The sequence below is a fragment of the Sinocyclocheilus rhinocerous genome, unplaced genomic scaffold (genome assembly GCF_001515625.1).
Source record: "Sinocyclocheilus rhinocerous isolate Xijiao unplaced genomic scaffold, SAMN03320098_v1.1 scaffold2386, whole genome shotgun sequence".
NCBI classification, from domain to species: domain Eukaryota; kingdom Metazoa; phylum Chordata; class Actinopteri; order Cypriniformes; family Cyprinidae; genus Sinocyclocheilus; species Sinocyclocheilus rhinocerous.
In genome coordinates, this window is record NW_015623807.1 from 68,838 (window position 1) to 90,928 (window position 22,091).

At 36.0% G+C, this 22,091-nt stretch overlaps 2 protein-coding genes across 3 annotated transcripts; one reads left to right on the forward strand and one right to left on the reverse strand.

Annotated features, from left to right (window-relative positions):
• The first annotated feature begins 700 nt into the window (after positions 1-700).
• On the forward strand, positions 701-7,961 carry LOC107737152 (uncharacterized). Its single transcript, XM_016548591.1, has 8 exons — positions 701-778; positions 1,355-1,553; positions 2,316-2,494; positions 2,583-2,740; positions 4,353-4,395; positions 4,600-4,786; positions 6,182-6,317; positions 6,917-7,961. Exons 1-8 carry the CDS (start codon positions 701-703, stop codon positions 7,014-7,016), a joined length of 1,080 nt encoding a protein of 359 aa, XP_016404077.1. The 3' UTR covers positions 7,017-7,961.
• A 1,363-nt stretch (positions 7,962-9,324) lies between these two features.
• st8sia4 (ST8 alpha-N-acetyl-neuraminide alpha-2,8-sialyltransferase 4) lies at positions 9,325-16,162 on the reverse strand. 2 transcript variants are annotated; one of them, XM_016548624.1, is made up of 4 exons: positions 16,039-16,162; positions 15,549-15,806; positions 13,856-14,149; positions 9,325-9,952 (listed from the first exon to the last, which is right to left on the reverse strand). In XM_016548624.1, exons 1-4 carry the CDS (start codon positions 16,137-16,139, stop codon positions 9,670-9,672), a joined length of 936 nt encoding a protein of 311 aa, XP_016404110.1. In that variant the 5' UTR covers positions 16,140-16,162; the 3' UTR covers positions 9,325-9,669. The 2 variants fall into 2 exon arrangements, with proteins under 2 accessions (XP_016404110.1, XP_016404118.1); XM_016548632.1 differs by having other exon boundaries at positions 15,549-15,802; positions 16,039-16,149.
• Between the last annotated feature and the right edge of the window lie 5,929 nt (positions 16,163-22,091).

Consider the following 22,091-nt stretch of genomic DNA (forward strand, 5'->3'; position numbering starts at 1 on the left):
ATGAACAAGCGGTTCAGATGCCTGAGATCGAGAACTGGCCTGAGCCTGCCATCTTTCTTGGCAACGAGGAAGTAATGGCTGTAAAAGCCTGACTCGCTGTTCACTATAGTAACCATTTTCATGGCTCCTTTTGCAAGCAGTGTCTGCACTTCAGGCCGGAGAACGTGAGCCTCGTTCAATGGTTTTTAGAACCCAACTTGACACATTCGGGATAGCTTTCCAAGCCTGAAGCTGGATGGCAAGTGGTCTGAGTTTTTCTAGTGGCAATTAGAGACTTCTTTGAGAGAGTTCAGGCCTTGGCGAGAACTGACCCTCTCCTCTTCCTCTCTGTGTTTGGATCAGGACAGCTTCTGAGAGACAGGGTCCAACGTCACTCTGACCTTGATGCCTAGGAAGCGGGTTTTGTTTCACCGTCCGGGGGTGCTGCTGAAGCCCAGGCTCAGACTTAGGCTGGGGCTGAGGTGGCGCCAGCTTGGCAGACTGCTGAGAGGATGGAGCCTTCTGGCAACTTGAAACAGGAAGTGACGGCATTGCCTGCGATGACTTCTGTGACGCTGTAAACTGCTCAGCAAAACCATCTACGGCAGGGCCAAACAGTCCCTTGGGAGAGACTGGCGAGTCTAGGAAGGTGACCTTGTCAGCGTCTCTGATCTCCGTCAGATTTAGCCAAAGGTGGCACTCCAGCACCACCAAGTTGGCCATGGCTTTGCCGATCGCCTGCACAGTGGCCTTAGTAGCACGCAGAGTCACATCAGTTGCTGTGCATAGCTCTTTGAAGGTGCGGAGAAGTTTGGCCCAAAACACATGGAGCACTTCCTTTTCCACTGAGGGTTAGGTTTAGGGGTAGAGCTTCATTCATGTTTTTTTATACAAATAGTACATTTCTTACAAATCACACAAATTCATACTAAATCGCCGTTTTGTATAATAGTTATGTTTTGTCTTGAGATCAGGTTGGAACAGCTCTATTATCCTGCCTTCTGTAATCAAATTAAACACACTTGTGGATTGATTTCTAAAACCTCTATCAACCTTGAACAGATAGGTTCAAGGTTACTTTATATCATTCATAATCATTCCTTTATATAATTCAGTATGTTGGAAGAAAAATATTGCCGGCATCAGTGATACTAGGTTTGGCCTTATTAATTCGTGCTGCCGCACACTCACAAGTCACTATTTTAGAGAGGCTATGAATCCAATGTGTTTTTGTACACATGTGCGGTGTAAACCAGTTCTGTGTTAGTCTTCTTTGCAGCCATAAAACCAGCCAACAACATTCTCTTTTGCGTTAAACTTGCACAGAAGTCCCACTGCTGATCATTTTTGATTGAAACACTTTGAATTGTAGTAGCAAGGAGTGTGCTGTACATGGGCCATTTTCCTCAGATGTCGAGATCTCAGATGGAGTCAGATAAAGCTGTTGGTGTGCTGTGTTTCAGATGGAGCAGCGGAGGAGGCAGGGCTGCAGGTTGGAGACTATGTGCTGGCGGTAAACGGCACTGATGTCACAAGTGTGCCACACTCAGAAGCAGCTGACCTCGCACGACAAGGTAGGGTGCACATTCAAAGAGAACATTATTACAGCATTTCTCATGTTTACCCTGATTTGCAGTTTGGAGGAATCAATACCAGCTGAAAGTCAGAGCCAGTCTGCAGATTTTGGGCAGTCAGAAATGGCACATTTCACATGAAACGGTGTAGTGTAGAATGGCAACAGACTCCAATGTTTAGTTTATTTAGTTTTTTTTAGGTTGATTTGTTTCATGCCCAGTTTTTCTCTATAACATTTACATTGACTGGTAGTTGATATGTAGTTATTTATAGTCGACAGAATATCTAAAGTGGACTATCAAAATAACGTGTTACTGGTGCTATTGTATAACTTAATTAAATCATTTTGTGTTTAATTGTTTTATGTGATTTCTGGTTCGAATAATATAGGCCCAGACATTCATTCGCTGACCATTGGCTCGTAGCTCTTTGAAGGTGCGGAGAAGTTTGGCCGAAACACATGGAGCACGTCCTTCTCCACTGAGGGTTAGGTTTAGGGGTAGAGCTTCATTCATGTTTTTTTATACAAATAGTACATTTCTTACAAATCACACAAATTCATACTAAATCGCCGTTTTGTATAATAGTTATGTTTTGTCTTGAGATCAGGTTGGAACAGCTCTATTATCCTGCCTTCTGTAATCAAATTAAACACACTTGTGGATTGATTTCTAAAACCTCTATCAACCTTGTATTGTATAACTTAATTAAATCATTTTGTGTTTAATTGTTTTATGTGATTTCTGGTTCGAATAATATAGGCCCAGACATTTTAACGCTGACCATTGGCTCGGATATTGGTCGAACGCCTAACACTCCACGACCAGCGTGCAGGGGTTACTTGCATAAGCAAACTCAATCCAGTTTGCTGAAAGGCTGGAGAAAGAGGTGGTTCGTGCTCAGACATGACTGCTGCCTCTATTACTACAGAAACAAGCGAGTGAGTGCAGTTTTCTGTTTCATCCCGATAGTTGAACCTGTAAAATCGGAATGTGCATTGACTTACAAAATGTGTTTCTCGTTGACAGGATGAAGGGAAGAGTGGAGCTCTGTCTGCGACGAGTCTGGAAGGAGCGGTGGTGGAGGCCGACACCAGTTTAGGAAAGCCGTTTGTGTTCAGATGCTGTCCTGTCTCTGGAAACCGAGTTTACTACCTGTGTGCAACATCAAACCAAGAGATGAAGAGGTGAGAACATACAGAGCTTTTTAAAATGGAGAGACCACTCTATTTATTTAATTTAAGCAATGCTGGGGACTTACAAATAAAAATAGTCAGACTGTGTGACACTTGTTCAGCTGTTTTCAAAATCGTTGAGCTTTTCCAGTAACAAGCAACAGTACTTTTCCCAACAAGTGATGGAGTAGCATAAAACACTGCACACAGCTTCACAACCAATCACGATGAAACAATAATCAAACATGCTCTCCTGGAATCATCCACAGCAATAGACATTAATTTTTGTTAATTGGTTAGTTGGTAAATAAAGACTGATCAAATAAACAAATTACTTATTTATGGTTCCTTCGTTTATAGCATTTACTGTCTCTGTATCGAACTATTTAGTTAAATGCTGCTGTTCATTACTGAATGTTTTGGTTATAAAATTAGTGTGTTTTCTAGTTTTAATAGTTCTATTTAGTGTAAATTTATTTGTAAGGTTTATTGCTGTCATCCTTGCTTTCATTCATTCAAAAATCCTTGTTTTCTGCTCTTAAAACTGTTAATTATATAGTTTGATCGTTATATATTTTAAAAGATATTGCCTCCTTAAATAGCCAAAAGTATATATGTAGTAGTTATTTTTCATTAGTAGCTTGTAGTGTAGTTAACCACTTTTTCAAGAGAAGTGCTAGACTATTAACCACTTAAAATTACAAGTACACTTAAACATATATAAAAGTACCTGAAAAATATGAGAAGCAACACTGCATATGATATTAAGACTTGTGTTCTTAGATTGTGTCTTGAATGTACCGCAAGTGAATTTTATTAATGTACTGACATATTTTTAAGCAGATTGTTTCTTGTAAAAAATGACTTTTTTATTACAAGTAAACAAATGTGTAAGTGCATGAAGACAAATATAACTCATATTCAAAATACATTCAAGTGATAACAAGTCTTAATATCTTAGAGTGTTGCTTTAAAGTACATTTATCTTTATTTATATTTCCAAGCAGCTTTACAGAAATGTATGACTCTGTGTCTTGAATGTGATAACAGCCTTATATAATAGCCTTATTATAGCAGCCTCCTAATGAACAACCATATGTGTAATATAAGTTGTGTGTTCATCAAATTAATTAAACAAAAGAGCAGTCTACCTGTGATAATCATAAAAAGTGCTCTTACACAGGTAAAAAAGAAAAAAAAAATCAATTTCAGGGGCTGTTAAATGTTAGGATTATGCTCCGTTCTGTTCTGTATCTGTCTGCCTGTCTGTGTACCTCATTAGTGTCTATGGTTTCCTTAGTTATCTATGTTCCCATTTATCATATGTTTTTCATAGTTACTGATTTGGTTTCCCTCATTTTTGATTCGCTTCACCTGTGTCCCATCTAGTTTCCTTCATTTGCTCTATGTATTTAAGTCCTCAGTTTGAGTTAGTTCCCTGTTCAGTATTGTTTATGTCTGTGTTACTGTCTTGGTGTTCTGTTTGCCTTGTACTCCCTTGCACAATCAATTTTGTTTCAGAGGGACTGCCAATACTTTAAGGCGATTAATAATGTACATACCAAAAATCATCTGGTGAATAGCAAATAATGAAAAAATAAGTTTGCAATTGTTTGTTTTTCAGGTGGCTGGAGGCTATGGGTAGAGCGGTTCATCCTATTACTCAGGTAACTTCCTAATCAATTGTGCATGTATTATTTGCTGTGGCATCATTAACCATACCTAAAAGATGGTATTTCTTTACTATTAATGTGAATAAACAGGATCAATTAATAAATCAGTGTCTTGCTAAATTGAATCGCATTGGTTGAAAGAAAGCGATGTTGTTGTGGTAATGCTCATAATGCTAATGATGGTGATTGCTGAAGCAGAATCACGTGTGGATGGACGTCACTCGACACAACTCAAATCTGCCCCCTCTGGCAGTCAAGAACCCAGAATGCCTTGGGTTACTCCACCAGCTGGACAGGACCAAGGACTCATGGGTGCAGCACTACTGTGTGCTGAAAGACGGATGCCTCTATTTCTATGCAAGCATTCGGTCAACCTGCGCGATAGGTACATCTTAGAACTGTTACAGTGCAACTGTTGGAACTGCTGTATTGTTGTACAACTGCTAATGAAAGAAGACTTCATTCAGAGGTCAATCAAGACTCCAGATAAAACAAAACAACTCTATCCTGAAATTAAACTCCCAGTATACACTACATGGGCAAAAGTATTGGGAATTATGAAATTCATGCTCAACTGTAAATGGTATTATTGGCAAGCAGAAGCATTTAGGAACAGCAGCAGCTTCACCACGAAAAGTCAAAGTGCGTGGTCACTCGGGGTGCACATAGTTCATAAAAGTCGCTAATGCTCTGCTGATTCCATAGCTGAAGAGTCCCAAACTTCCACTGGCATTGATTTCAGGATAAAAACTGAATGGCGAGAACTTCATGTAATGGGTTTCCATGGCCAAACAGCTGCATGCAATCCTCACATCACCAGGTACACTCTTAAAAATAAAGGTGCTTCACGATGCCATAGAAGAACCTTTTTGTCTAAATGGTTCCATAAAGAACCTTTAACATCTGAAGAACCTTGCTGTTTCACAAAAGGTTCTTTGTGGTGAAAGAAGATCCTTCAGATTATAAAAAGGTAAGAAAGAGATGGTTCTTTAAAGAACCTTTGACTGAATGGTTCTTTGTGGAACCAAAAATGGTTCTTCAATTGCATCGCTTGAAGAACCTTTTGAAGCACCTTTATTTTTAAGAGTGTACAGTGCCCAGTGTCGGATGGCGTGATGTAAAGCATGCAGATACTGGACTCTGGAGCAGTGGAAACCTATTCTCTGGAGTGACGAATCACTCTTCTATGTCTGCCTTACTTCCAAGTGAAGGGAAAACCTAATGCTCCAGCTTACTACCAAGACATTTTAGACAATACTATGCTTCCAACTTTTTGGGAACAGTTTGGGGAAGGCCCTTTTCTATTCCAGCATGACAGTGCCTCAGTGCCCAAAGCAAGGTCCCTAAAGACATTAGGTTGGATTAATTTTGGTGTAGCAGAATTTGACTTGCCCACACAGAGCCCTGACATCAACCCTATCAAACGCCTTTGGGATGAACTGGAATAGAGACTGCAAGCCAGGCTTTCTCATCCAACATCAGTGCCTGACCTCACAAATGCTCTACTGGATGAATGGGCACAAATTCCCTCGGAAACACTCCAAGATCTTGTGGAATGCTTTCCCAAAAGAGGGGACCAGCTCCATGTTAATGTCTCTGTTGGTCAGGTGTCCCAATACTTTTATCCATATAGTGTATATAAATATGTATACATACATACTGTATAGTTTTATTTATGTTCTTCATATATATTATTTCATGTAAATGTATCCTGTTTTTCATAGTATCTCTATAGCTTTCTTTGTATGACAACTAATAGCTCCCATTTGTCTTATTGCAGGAGGAATCTACTTGCATGGTTTCACAGTGAGGGATCAGCCAGTGGGATCCAGAAGATCTGCTATTGAGCTCAGACCTCCATCTGAAGAGTTTAAAGTGTTCTACCTCTGTGCAGAGAATGCTAATGAGAACAAACGGTAATTTACTTGATTTTGAATAATGTTTAATAATGCCTTTTAAAAGCATTCAACAAGACAAGACAAGTCAATATAGTTTGGTGACAATGTTTTGTCATATCATATTAATTCATTTTAGTCTATTGTGTGTTGACTCATTTTAGTTGACAAAAACAACATTTTTAATTTTTCTTAATTTTGAACAAAATATTTTGACAAATTATGCAAAAATGTATATGCTTTGTGAAAACTTCACTTACATTTTTAGTGCATTTTATTACAATATTTAGTGCAATGCAGTGTTAATATCTTTCAGTGTTTTCTCATCATTTTCATAAATTTCGATCATCATTCATTCATTTTCAATCATCAAAATACTAAATAGGTGTTGAAATGTCATTGCAGGTGGTGCTATGTTCATCTGCTCATGGTTTTGATGTTTTTATGAGTGACCCATTTTTGTATTGTTGTCCATGATATGAAAAAAGTATGAATTTTTGTATTTTTTTGGAAGTGTTTAGGCAGCACATGAAATGGCAGCAATTGTTCTAAAATAATAAATCGGGAATTAATTAACATGGTGAAGTAACATCATCCTTTTTTTCTTCTGTTCTTCCTAGATGGGTTAGTGCAATAAAATCGTCAATAGGAAAATGGCTTCCACTGCATCAGGCAATTCAAGACTACATGTGTCGCCCACCCGAGGAAACAAGAATGTGAACAAGACTGATTACAGGACAGCCTGGAGTTTCTCAACAAGTTTAATTCAGACACGACCATGTTCATACCAGAACATAATGATTTTCTAATTTTCTCTTACAATTAAATCTCTGAATATCATAGTTTCTGCATTTGAAATATGCAAATACATACAAATTAATAGAACAATTAAAAAAATGGAAATTAAATTGATTAAATAATCTGCTGTAGATATTCATGATGGAACCTAAAATAACTCCATGTATAATATTCAAGTGTGACAACACAGCAAGCAGCAAGTGCATGAAGTTGTCACGGCAACCAGACACACTGCATGCTGGAGCATAGAAATATAAATAGAAACCTCAGAACTCTGAGTTACATCACTGTTTTCTCTTTCAAGACTCTAATTTCAAATGACGTCTTGATTCAGGTCCACTTAACCTTTAATGTGTTGCATGTTTCTTTGCATTCAGAGGAAAGTTTAAGAAAGAATGATGGCCTGCATTTCTGTAAACTTTTGTTGTCACACAATTTGAATTCTTATGATCTGTTTCCCATTTTCAAGATTTTCTATGTAATGACAGTGCCACTGTTATTTGTACATTATATGCATTTTCTTTATGTTTTTACTGTCTAGGCCATTTAGTTCGCTTGCGGTAAAATATCTTCCCTCTTGTTTTAGCTCATTTATATAGTTGACGGCAATATTATGACTTTTCCTATTCTTTGTATAACTAACGATACATTTATGGCTTTTTGTATTATTATTTTTATTAGTACTCGGTGATGCTTTTTACAAAATGTAGAATTTTTACAAACTAAGGGAATATTTACACTTGGTCCCTTCATGCATTTTAATTTGTCAGATTAATAATCATCAGATTAATAATGTCCACGTATGTGCCCTGAGCAACCAAATTCATTACACTTGGCTGAAATGCATCTCAGATTACATTCACTTTATGACTGGATAGCTATTTGATCAGTAAAACACATGTAGGGACCAAGTGTAAATATCCCCTTTTCCTTAGAATCTGGTATAGTTTGTTCATTTAAGTGCTTGTATTGCATGTAAATAGCCTATGCAACTAAATAAGCTTGCCAAAATACAGACTCGCATTATGTTCTACCTCACAGAAGTTCTTCTTGTACACAATGAGTTTCATGATTATACAGCTGACTGCAGATTATACATGATTACAGTTGACTGAGTCACTGGGTGGTATTTAATTATTAGCCATTTGTAATGTTTTATTCAGTTGTAAAGTCATACTTTTTACTGAACTGTTGAGGAAACAGGCTTCCATATATAGTTTTTTTAGGCCTATCACACATCATTTCACAGTGGGCTTTTGGTCAAGTAATCAGAAATGTTATCAAAATCACAAATTGCTTTTGTCTGAAATGTATTTCCACATAGAAATTTGGCATTAGAACCTTAAATCAACTTCAAAGCTGTCAAAACAAATTACAGCAAAACAAATAGTATACAATAAAAAAACACAAAAAATGCTTAGAAACACATTTAACATCTGTTTAAAAATACAAAATACATTACAATATAAATAAAATAATAAAACACTGAAATAGAAAAATGAATACTCTAAGACATTGATGTCTTCATTCAGAGAGCCCTAAAGTACATCCATTATACATGTACAGTTTTTGCTCATCTTTTAAGATAAAAACAATTCTGCATCAACGATCTGCTCAGAATGTTTTTACTAGTTATCCATACTCAAGCCACTTCGACCAGTAACATACACAATATAATGGCACTTACATAATGTGAGGCATTATTATATTCAAGTCATCTGTTTCAGGCATGCCGATACATTCTGACATACAGTAGTACATTTGATAAAGAAAGACTTTAACAACATACATGTAACACATTCAGTCATCTTCACAAAGTGTAAATCTGAGATTGATATTGATATACCAGTGTTTTTCTTTTCTTTTTTCTTAGGTGCAACCATAAGGTTCATTGATACCAAACCAGAAATGTGTTCTTGATAATAGACAGAAAATCATCATCAATCATCAATTATTATTATTATTATTAAAATTACCTATCAGTTAAAAAAATGAATAGTGTGGGTGAAAACACACTCATCAAATTACCCATATTGCAATTCACAGCAAATTCATAAAACATTTACACACATAGTTTTTTTTACCCTTAAAAGGGAACTGAAAAGCACCTGCTTATGTAGTCGTTTGGACATGTGTGACCAAGTTAGGAATCTCTGAACTGTGTGAAACAAAAAATAATATTAGGGATTTGCCGGTATCAAATTTTCATGTTGCGATTAATTGCTAATACTAAAGAGTACAGTACAGACAAAGAACCTCTCAAACAAGGATGGAACGGCATCTTTGGCAACTTTTGTGTAAGATATTTTCAGACAAGATCACTTACCAAGATCCTAATACACAGTATCAAAGCACTAAGCAGGACTGTTTCAGTTGTCATTTGGAAACAAGACTAGATTGTTCAGTATCTAAAGCATTGCACTTTCTCTATAGTAAATGAATCAGAAGTCTCACAGGATGAACAGGTCACAGTTTCCAGTTGAAGGCACACTCATTCTCCAAAGCTCGAAACACATTTTTAGTTTGATTTCTCAGCCTTCACTCGAGTCCTGAGTGTCCGTCCATGAGCTGCACGTCAAGCATATGTGCATTCAGAGGTTGTCAGTTTCAGCGCACCCTTACTGTGCAGTGTCTTCAGCGTTTTGAACTCCAGCGGCATGCGGTGGGGTCCCGTACTGGAAAAATAGCGATATTTCAGTCCGTCATAGTAATGATATTTAACAGGATTTCTGTTACCGTCTTTGGGGAAAGGCCAGAATCCATACAAGTGGATTTCATCACAGAAGCGTGTAGCCATTGTGTACATCAATAATCCAGTAGATGGTCGTTTGATATTTATCTTATTTGTAAGCCAGTACCTAAGAAATAAACAAACATTACTAGTTATTACACAGGTATTATTCGCATTATATTTATTAGGATGGTGCCTTGAATATTTTTGGTTGAATATGCCACTATACTCTGATTAAGGTCTGTTGGACTATTTGTAGTCACACTGACATCAGACTCCTGAAGCAAATATTATTATTATTATTAAAGGTTGTAGTGTCTTTTTTGTCCCTCTTATTTTTGTATATTGTTACATCAATTAGCAATCATCATTGCACACATGCAGGCAATAGATAGGTGTGTAAGAAAAAGGACCAAAAAGTAAAAAATAAAAATAAAACAAGCAACAAAAGAAAATCCCGCACACTATCAATACTTGCAAAAAAATATCAAAAACAATTTATTATTGGCAACGTTTTCTTTTGTTACTTTGTATATTGTTACATAAAATATATACTTTTTTTTTAGATTTGTGTGTATGCGGTCTAACAACTCATTTCAACATGCTCTCTTAAAGGGAAGGTACACTTTAGATGATAGTGCTGTTAAATCTTACAATCTTACCAGAAACTAGTTTAAATCAAGTGCCAATTAAGAAATGTATTCTTTGTATTCATGTTGGTTTAATGTGATTTACTGTAGAAAAGCTTTACCATTTTCAAGAAGTTTATGAAATAGAAATTGCAACAAACTTTACGACAAACAAAATGACTACCAAACAAGAAAAAAAGAAGGACAAGAGCTGATTTTATCTATCGGTTGTTGACTAGGTTTGGCCACCGATGGCAGATCTGAATGTGATTGGCTTGATTGTGGTGCAGCCTTGCAAATATGAGACAAGTTAACATTGGTTAACGCACTAGGTGTCATGAAATAACAATAAACAATACCTTTACAGCATTTATTAATCTAAGTTCATGTTAATTTTTTTTTTTTTTTACATATAGATGTTTAACATTTCAGTAGTGGTTGGTCAGAAAAGTCAAGGGAGACTGAGGCTCTTAAAAATATATTGCAAAGGAACGTACAGTAACATTAATCAATTTACTCACTGTGTGTAACTAACGTATTTAAAAATATATATTTTTCATTTTTCTTTCATGTGCAATTTGTCAGGCAAAATTTAAAACTGGTCATGAAATAAGGAATCAATTTTCATTACGTTTATAAAAACTACACTAACTAGCTACAAACTACTATAGTAGTATTAAAACATATAATCATATAAACATATAATCAATGACGCTGTCTATCTCTAGCACACAATTAATTTCTTATTTACATCATGTCATTACATCATGACAGGTCATGATGAGAGGATTCATAAGAGTGCAAAATTTGTCATATAAATGGACTCAATACAATTTATGTTAGTTTAATATAATTTATCATTAATCCAGCATAACATCTATAATACTTTTTTATTTTCATTTATTACATAGCAGTCCCATTTTAAGATTTTTTTTTTTTTTTTTTTTTTTAATTGGTTATCGGTATTGGCCATAACAGGCTATGAATGATCAATTATTAGTATCGGCCATGACATTCCATATTGGTGCATCCCTAAACTAAACAAATGTCTGAAATATTTCACTATGCTCAGAGTGAAGTTTTAATGAAGAAAGCGTAATTTATCACTTTGCATGGCCAAACGGGAGCGAGTGTGGTTTTGCAGCCATGTTTTACTTAACATTCACTCTGTAATATGATCTAGTTAACAATAAAAGATTAATAGTAAATTAAACTCCTATTAAACAAATTAAAAATATTAAAACAGTGTACTGAAAATGCATTCATATTTAAAGTATGCTTTTAAAAGTAGGCTACGTTTACATGATATTTGGAGGTCTTTGATGTGTTTTCAGTATTAACGTCAACGATTAACTGATTAATTGATCTTTAATTTTAAAGACAATATTTTATGAATATTCCTGAAAATGTACATCCTCAATAAATATGTATACATAGGCAACATAAACAGAAAAATAGTGAGTGCACCAACACTGGACTCACACACAGACATTAATATCTACACCAACTCCATTCTGCACAACATCAACAGTTATGTCGATAAAGTATCCACCCATAAAATAGTTAAAACATTCCCCATCAGAAACCTTGGATGAACAAGGAAGTTGGACTCCTGCTAAAAGCACGTGACACAGCTTTCAAATCTGGCGACCAGGAAGCCTACAGTTTATCCAGGGCTAATCTGAAGAGGGGTCTTACAGCTGCTAAACATAATTTAAAACTGTGGATTGAGGATAAATTCAACAACAATGATCCTCGGCTTATGTGGACAGACTACAAACCATCAAACAGCACAGCCCGCCCCCCCCGCAACCAGTAATGCCACCCTCCCAGATGAACTGAACATCTTTTATGCTCGCTTCGATCGTGGAAACACAGAATCACCCAACAAAGCTGAGCTCCCGCCCTGTCACTCTCATGCCAATCATTTGAGAGGCTGCCCCCTAAACTGGACCCATTTCAGTTTGCCTACAAACCCAACAGGTTAACTGAGGATGCCATCACCTCAGCTCTCCACACTGCACTGAATCACCTGGATAAAAGCAACACTTATGTCAGAATGCTATTCACTGACTTCATTTCTGCTTTTAATACTGTGATTCCATCTAAACTGATCTCCAAGCTCACTGATCTTGGCATCAGCCCCTCTCTCTGCAACTGGACCTAGGACTTTCTCACTAACAGACCACAGTCTGTTAGGATTAACAATTATAACTCCTCCATCCTCCCCTTGAACACTGGCGTACCACAGGGCTGTGTCTTGAGCCCAATTCTCTACTCCCTCTTCACTCACGACTGCATACCTCTACATGACTCTAACTCCATAATCAAGTTTGCAGACGACACCACAGTGGTAAGCCTGATGAGCGGCGATGATTAAACGGCCTACAGGGAGGAGTTTCAGCAACTGGCAGTGTGGTGGGCCGACAATAACCTCGCACTCAACACCCAGAAGACAGGAACTGATTGTGGACCCCCGGCGGACTAGGAAAGACTACACACACACCCAAGTAGAGCGTGTGACTAGTTTCAAATTCCTGGGTGTGTGTATTTTTGAGGATATTTCCTGGACCCTCAACACCTCTCTGATCAAAAAGGCGCAACAGCACCTTTACTTGCTTAGGAAGCTAAGAAAAGCTCACCTGTACCCCACATCTTATCAAACTGCATCACAGTGTGGCATGGCAACTGCACTGTCTCAGACCAGAAGGACCTCCAACGGGTTGTTAAAATGGCCCAACACATCACTGGTGTTCAGTTACCCTCCATCACAGACACTTACCTCAAATATATAAATATCTACAGCATCATCTGTTATTATTGTTGCACATTCCTTTGTACATCTACCTCATGATGCCTATTGCACTGTATATGGCCACTGACCGCATGTTTATATATTTACAAATACCTCATTCTGAATAATGAACCTTCTGTGTTTTTTACTTCTCATTTGCACCGTACTGTATCCATATTGCACTGTTAATGTTAATGTAGATTTAGAGTGCACCTTGTACTGTATTTCATAGATAACTGCATTGAGCTGGTCTCTGCACCTGTCCCTCACAAATGTTTATTACACACACACACACACACACACACACACATACTGTATATGTGTGTATATATATATATATATATATATACATACACTTATTTATACACAATGGGCATTTGCACTTCTGGTTAGATGCTAACTGCATTTCATTGGCTCTGTACTTGTACTCTGCACAGTGACAATAAAGTTGAATCTAATCTAAAGGATGTTTTGTTTTGTTTTTCATGTTAGCATGTTACTTCAATTAAAGAGCTAAAATTTTGTAATTACTCTGAAAAGTGTTTGGCACTCTTTTTTTCTACTTCAATTAAAATTGAATACTGGAATTTTTTATTTTATGACTCACCCTCGTACAGCATGGATAAGGCGGAGTGAAGGATATGCTGTGCGCACTTTCAGTTTGTGTTTAAGAATGAGCTCGTTCACAATTTCCACGTGCCTCTCTCCACCCTTCACCATGAAGGCAGGAATCCAGAGCACGGTGTTGTTTAGCTGCTGTAGACGCCGGATGAAACTCTCCTGCTGTCTTTCGTCCCGCAGACCCCCAAACACCCGCGGGATCACAGAGGGGTTCATAGTGGTGAAGTCTGACCTTAAACCCACATCATCTGCAAACTCCTCTAGTGGAGCGAGGTTACATCTGCTCCAGAATGAAAGAACAGGCAAATGTCAGAGCCAGGGCCCTTCGAAAATAAGTGGAAATTAAAACAAATAAATTACAATTTAAGGAAGAAACTGAAAATAAAACTTTTGAAAAATAAGCCTAACACCCTTCCAAATCCATATGCCTTACTTTTTTTTTGGAGCACCACAAAACCATCATAAAAATCCTATTCAACCATGTGCAACATAATTCAGAGTGTTCATACGGTATATTTGAATTTAATGCATTTGCAGATGAGATTTGAAGGAAAGATTATCCGTGAATAACTACTTAAAATTCAAGTTTGTTCCTCACACAAAGCTATAGTTTGGCTACAAAAGACTTGAATTATAGTGCACAAGTTATACGTCACACATACTATTATGATGTTTTTGTTTTGTTTTGTTTTTTTTCTGTCACTGTTAGCATTTAACAGCCTCAGTCGCAATTACGAAAGCACTGTGGACATTAAAGTTTCATGAAAGAAAGTCATACAAGTTTGGAAGTATTATCATTAATTAACTGAAATAAAATAAAATATTTTAGAAAATTTTAAATAAATTTTATTTCAGCTAGACAGCTCATTTTCGTTTAGTTTAACTATTTTAGTAAGTACTAAAATATCTAAAACTAAAAAACATGACAAAAACACAACAAAATTACTAAAACTTTGAAAAGAGGAAATATAAAAATAAAATCTAATTCAAAATATTAACAAAAACGGTAAGACTTTACAATAAGGTTCATTAGTTAACATTAGTTAACTACTTTAGTTAAGGGGGTCATATGATGCGATTTCAAGTTTTCCTTTCTCTTTGGAGTGTTACAAGCTGATTGTTACAGCATTTATTAATCTTAGCTAATGTTAATTTCAACATTTACTTATGCATTTGTTGCAAAAGTTGTGCTTTTTAACATTAGCTAATGCACTGTGAATTAACATGAACTAACAATGAACAACTGTATTTTCATTAACTAACATTAACAAAGATTAATAAATACTGTAATAAATGTATTGTTCATTGTTAGTCCATGCTAGCTATTACATTAACTAATGGAACCTTATTGTAAAGTGTTACCACAAAAACTATAACTGTATCTAAATGAAACTACAACAACACTGGTTTGGAAAGACATGATGGTTATCATTTTCAGTTTGGGGTGAAAATATTACAGTACTACAGAATGTACAAGTCATGAAAAACTTCTAAATTGCTTAGAGCTTTTGTTCCTGGTTCAGCTTTCCAAAAATGGGATCAAATAGTATTCAAGCCAAGTTACCAGCAGGAAAACACTGATACAGTGAGAGATAAATGACCATTTAGACCTTATTAGACTCTGTGCCTTGCCATAAGACCGTAATAATTAAATTACAGCAAAGAAGTAAATACATTACCGTATAACAAATCCATGGCTGTCTATCTCCTTCCCACATCTGCTCTTTAGGAGAATGCCTGAGTTTCCCACCACGGCACATGTCTTGAACGTCTTGTTCTTTAGTGGAGAGACTTCAGGAAGTAAACTGTGTAGAGTTTGAGAAATATTGAATGTCCTGCGTCGGTCCAGAACGTAGTGGACTGTATCGCCTGGTTTAAAACTGCTCTTGACAACAGACACGTCTCTCTCCGCATCCAAGAAGCGAAGTACGTCCTTCCTTTCCACGTGTTGAAATGAATAAACGGCACAGATTACTCATTAGTTCATAACCGAATTAATGCAAAACATACTCTAAAAATGACCCTGTGATGTCATGCTCTGAGCAAGTCATAGGACAGTCTATTAAGCAATATCTCTAATACTCGTCCCTCTCAAATCTGTGCTTTATGTACATGTTACCGCATGAAGCACATGAAGCAAAACCTTTTTATACAGTGCAGGTTACTCACCTTATGATGGTCACAAGGGTGGCATTGATCTTCCATCCCACTCCCATGTCACTCAGATCATTTAAAGCAAAGCCGAAAAGTTTCCCAGAGCCGTTGACCATCAGTCTAGTAGAACTTGGCCCAGACTTCCTGTTCAGATGGCAGTGTGAGAAATATTAAATATACGCACTTGTACTGATACTTGTATTGGGTTTGATATTGTGTTTGTGTAGTCAAACTCATTAATATACACTGATAACAAAAAGAAAGAACCATGCCATGTTCATTACTGGTATCCATCACGGTATCAGATATTTAAAAAAAAAAGCCTTGTCTTAAACAACCAGTTTAAGACATGTTGCCATTGGACTCACAGAAATATGACCCAAACAAACCTCTTTCCAGAGACCTTGGCATATGTTACAGGTCTTCTGTATTGGACTCTTTTGTATTTTGTATCTGTCTTCTCTTTTCCTCTTTTCTTGCTTGGTTTCCTCGGTTATTGATTGTTTATATAAGTGTTATTTTAGTATCATTAATCATTGTTAATATTTTGAGTTAGATTTTATTAATTACCTACATTTAGGTATGGAGTGGATTAAGGGTCTAAAATATGGTCATGCAGAATAAGAGATTAATATGTGCTTTATAAGTACTAATAAACAGCCAATATGCTAGTAATATGCATGCTAGTAAGCAACGTTAATAGTGAGAATTGGTTCTTAAAACAAAGTATTATCTTTATTTTTAGATTTTCTGTTTTAATTTTAGTTCTAATTGATTGCGGCAACGTTTCGACCATCAGGTCTTCGTCAGGCACCAGTCGTCAGGTGCCTGACGAAGACCTGATGGTCGAAACGTTGCCACAATAAATTATTTTTATGGAGCATTTACATCAGTGTGTGGACAATATGTTTGTATTTTTGCTATAGTTTATCATAGCAATACTATGCCAATACATCCACAACATGCTGCTGTGAGCATGTAAGAAATACTGCTGCTGCAAATATAACATACATGAAATAACCCCCATACAGCATTCATGAATCACCTCGTAGCAGGTGGAGCTGGGGAAGGGGGAGGGTTTCTGAAGCAAGTTGCAACTGCTACAGTAAGCACTAGTCATATATTTGAATGTTGAGCAGCGAGCTCATTGGCTACCGATACAGGAGAGAACCAATCAGCTGTGCCATGTGATAATGATGTCATTAGGTCAGATTGAGTTAGACCTATCGGACTGCGCCATCTAGAGTTTCATGCCAGAACTCTGCATTTCAAGTTTTAGTAGTTTTGTTTTGTGTTTTTGCCATTTTTATTATTTTTTGTTATTTTAAATCTGCATTTTTATTTTTTGTTATTTTAGTACTTCGCCTAAATGAAAATTAGAAATGTTGCCTTGCAACTAGCTGAAATCAAATAAGTTTAAGTTTTTTTTAAATATATTTTATTTCAATTAATGTTTATTTCAAGTAATGAAAATGTTTTATTATTGGTTTTGGTTTTAGTTTCAGTTAACAGTGGTAACCCTGGTCATCTGTTTCTTGTTCTCATTATCCAGTATATTGTGTTTTAAGTTGTTATTTGTCCAATCAGGTTTTGCTTTGTCTGTGTTTTTGTAAGATTTTGTGGTATATTCTCTGTATGCCTATGTCACTGAGTTTTGTTTTTGTTCATAAACACATCTTGTGTTTAAATTCACGCCTCTTACACTCCTTTATCTACTACGCCATTACAGCAATGCAGTGCGAAAAATGATTCTCTTACTCAGTATTTTTGTCGTTTTCCAGTACAAATATCTAAACATTCTTAAACCATGATACATTTACTGGAGAGGCAATGGGATAACAATAATAAACTTAATTGAATTTTGTTATTCTTACCCCATTGGCAGAATTTTTTTATTTCATTTTTTTATTTTTTATTGTATTTATTTATTTATTTTGTAAGCGTATCCTCATAAGACTACAGAGGATAGTCCGGACTGCTGAGCGAATCATTGGTACAACCCTCCCTTCTCTCCAAGAACTGTACTCATCCAGAGTGAGCAAAAGGGCTGGCAAAATCACTCTGGACCCCTCACATCCAGCACACTCCCTCTTTGAACTGTTGCCATCTGGTCGACGCTACAGAGCACTGAGCACCAGAACGACCAGACACAGGAACAGTTTCTTCCCCATCTCATGAACACTTGACAATAACTGTGGAACACACACTATTTATACACTCATACACTTATTTATCTAACACACATACTTAGCAGCATCATGTGACCCCTTTAACAATAATCGTGGAACACACAACACTAGTATACATTATTTATTTAACACACATACTTATTTACATTTCAAATTTGCACATATCATACCTGAACATACAAAATTGTCTATATTATATATTGTTTTTGCTTTTTCGTACATTGTCTATTTTGTATATCTTTATATTATTCTTTTTATTATCTGTGTCCTGTCTTGTCACTGTCATTCTGTTGCACTGTGGAGCTTCTGTCACTAAAACAAATTCCTCGTATGTGTAAACATACCTGGCAATAAAGCTCATTCTGATTCTGATAAACTTACATTTTATACATTTTTCAGACAACGAAACGTAATCTTCTGTAATTTTGCTTTTATCTTGATTTAATTTTTTTGATATTTGTACTGGAAAACAAATATTATATAAGGAAATTTACTAGAAGTGCTTGTTATTCAGTTATTAAGAAAAAAAATTTTCTCTGAAAAGCAAGTTTGTACAGATCTGCATTTTGGAAATGAGCAAACTGTCGCTGCAAGGCATCAAAAGATTTATATCATATGAAATCAAATCGAAACCTACGAGAAGACTCAACTTCAGATGCAGTTGACATTTACTGTGAGTTTTTTTCCACTTCTGTTTTTAAATCATGCGCAACGAGTCTGCAAGAGACTAAAGGAAACCACATCTGATGAGCAGAAGCTGTCTGCTGTCCTCTCACTTACCCGACAACACACAACTCTCACACTCATGCACACACACACACACATCAGAACCAAATAACCTCTATACTGTATATATACTACATGTGTGTATTGTATCACAAGTTCTTTTGGCACTGAACTAAAATTCATCAACTCATCTGTGGTGAAAAACTAAAATTGCCCAATGTTGTGTGTGTCAATTCCAAAGTGAAGCAAATTATAAGCAAGTATGACCGTGACCACATTTTTTTCAGTTCCCGGAACAAAACAAGTGCAAGTGTGTCAGTGAATCATCTAGATTTACCTTGCATTTCAACCGTAAAACGCTTTTGACACACACTGAAGCAAGGATTTGACACGTCAATGACAGAAAAGAGTATCAAGAAAAAAAAAAGAAATAAATAAAAATAAAGTGAAAAATGGATGTAGGTTTATAGGCCCTTTTTAGATTTTAGCCAATTTAAAAAAAATACTTTTAAAAACAGTAACATATTTTAAAAGAATATAATTAAGTGCAACCTGAATGTAATGTTTTCTGACACTTAATGTACAGGAGCCAATCATTTCAGATACATGCTAATACTCTTTCAAATCGAATCAGTTGCGATGAAGAAATATGATTTGAAATATGATTTGATTTTCCATTGGCTTTCAGATTATTGCAGAGAATAAGCTCTGTGATCAACAAAAGTTTATGAATCGCAGCCTATACTTGTTTTGTTAATCATGATGATCTTCACAAATAAACACAACATTTATAAATTTGGAAGCCTGAATACAATTGGCAGAAGTAAAAAGCTAAACGTACAGTAGGCTGTAAATGAACTACACCACATTCACATGACTTCAGCGTCACTGTCACTAAAAGCTTCTGACTCAGACCTTTCTCCACAGACCTTATTTAACCAAAAACCCACTGACTTCAGGACGATGGAACTGAAAGTGCTAAAATGATAACTAATTTCCGGTTTTGGCCCACAAAAACATAATATCATCCCCGCATCACTCAGCTTTTGGGATCTGAAGGAATGTTTGGACTTGGTAATTGTGACGCTTGATGTCAGACTGGACAGGCTCATTTGAGATAAGCAAAATCTGCCCAGAACCAATCAGCACGAGAAGTAGGCTATATCAGTGGAATGCGTCAATCTCATTCCACAATCGCAAACTAAGTAGGTACTACATCTGATGAGAAATGATCTTCATGACTATTAAAAAATTATGATCTTATATCATATAAATTTGTACCGTATGAATGAAACCTGGACGTACTACATCCATGACGTTACTGTCATTTAAAGTACACATGCTGACCTCTGCCAAAAAAACTCTCTCCCTGACTGCACTGTTGGGGAAAGTTACTTTTAAAAGTAATGCATTACAATATTGCGTTACTCCTAAAAAAGTAACTAATTGCATTACTTAGTTACTTTTTATGGAAAGTAATGCTTTACGTTACTTTTGTGTTCGTTTTTCTCATCTGAGTTGGGTTTGCTTGATTGTTTTTAATATAAAAAAGTTATATTTTTGGCAAATGTACCTGGCCTTTCACACCAGAAGTGAAATGCATGAGCCTCAGGCTGAAGGAAATGTAAATTCACGTCTGTACAGTAGAGGCCGCAGCTCAAACAAACCTTTCAGCTGAGCTGCTGTTCTGGATTGCAAGAAGAACAAGACGCAGAGAAGAACGCTCAACACTCTTCAGCAATTAAAAAAATGAAACACAAATGTTATGCTTAACTAAAAGTCATTTTTGCTTATTAGTATGGTTGAACTGGATCATTGAAGGTCTGCAGCAAAGTCATTGGTTAATAAAGCTGGATTAAATACATAAAGGACATTTGTGCTATTTAACATATTGCAGATTTGCATCATACTCTGAGTTTGCATTTCACAGTTTTTATTCATTTTGAGGAATACTGAATCAGTTTTTGTGCTAAATGTTAACATTTGGTCTAGATCTACAGTAACATCATGTTCACACCGCGCACACAACAACTCTGCACTCACTCCTGATTTCTCTCAACATGGAGACAAGAGAGCTGTCAGTCAATAGGCTACATGAGAAAATAAATGGGCTTTCCTTTTTTTTGTAAAAGTAATTTTCTTGTAAAAGTAACGGGCATTTGGCTTCTCAAACGAGCCTTTGATTCATCTCAGTGAATCGAGTCTTTTAAATTCTTTCACCAAAAAGATTCGTTCATTGATTCGTTCAGCGATCTTTCATATTCACGCCAGAAGGTTGCGACAAAAGAACGTGCAGTGTTGGGAAGGTTACTTCGGAAATGTAATAGGTTACAGATTACAAGTTACCATACTTAAAATGTAATAAGTAGTGTAACTTTTCAATTACTTTATTAAAGTAATGTAACTGATTACATTTGATTACTTTTTGATTACTTTTCTAAATTTCTAATGTTTTCAACTGTTTATCATTTTCAAACATGTAAACCAGGCAGGGTTAAACTTACAATATGTGCTCAACACTGATAACCGTCAGACTTTCGAAATCCTTCATCACTTGAATAAAGATTATCAAATTTGAACACATCCACCACAAAATCAGACTTTAGTACCGCCTTTTACTTTGAGATATAAGCATGTTATAAACTTCTGAAACATTGGTGTTTCAATTTATGAAGAACTCAATTAAATCTGTATGTGGGAGTGTGTGTGAAAAAAGCAGATGTAACCCCCTTTGTAATCCTTAACATTTTCATAAGTAACTGTAATTTAATTACATATTTTTTCTCAGTAACTGTAACTGATTACAATTACTTTTATTTTGTAATTAAATTACGTAATTCCGTTACATGTAACTAGTTATTCCCAACACTGAGAACGTGTTATGACTTATGAGTCATTTATGTGTTATGATTGAGTCATTGCACTAATTTGTACCAAAAAGCAACAAGCCTTATACCTTATTTATTAAAATATGCGTGTCTTCAGATCTGTCATTTTTCTTAGTGACTTTTTAAACTGACCTTTTAAATATGACCATTTTTTTTCATGATTTATTTTATAGTGTTGTTATTTTATTTAACTAACGTACATTTAAGGCATGAATTAAATAAATGTGTATATTTGTCAATTTATCACGTGGTAGTTTCGCTCGCT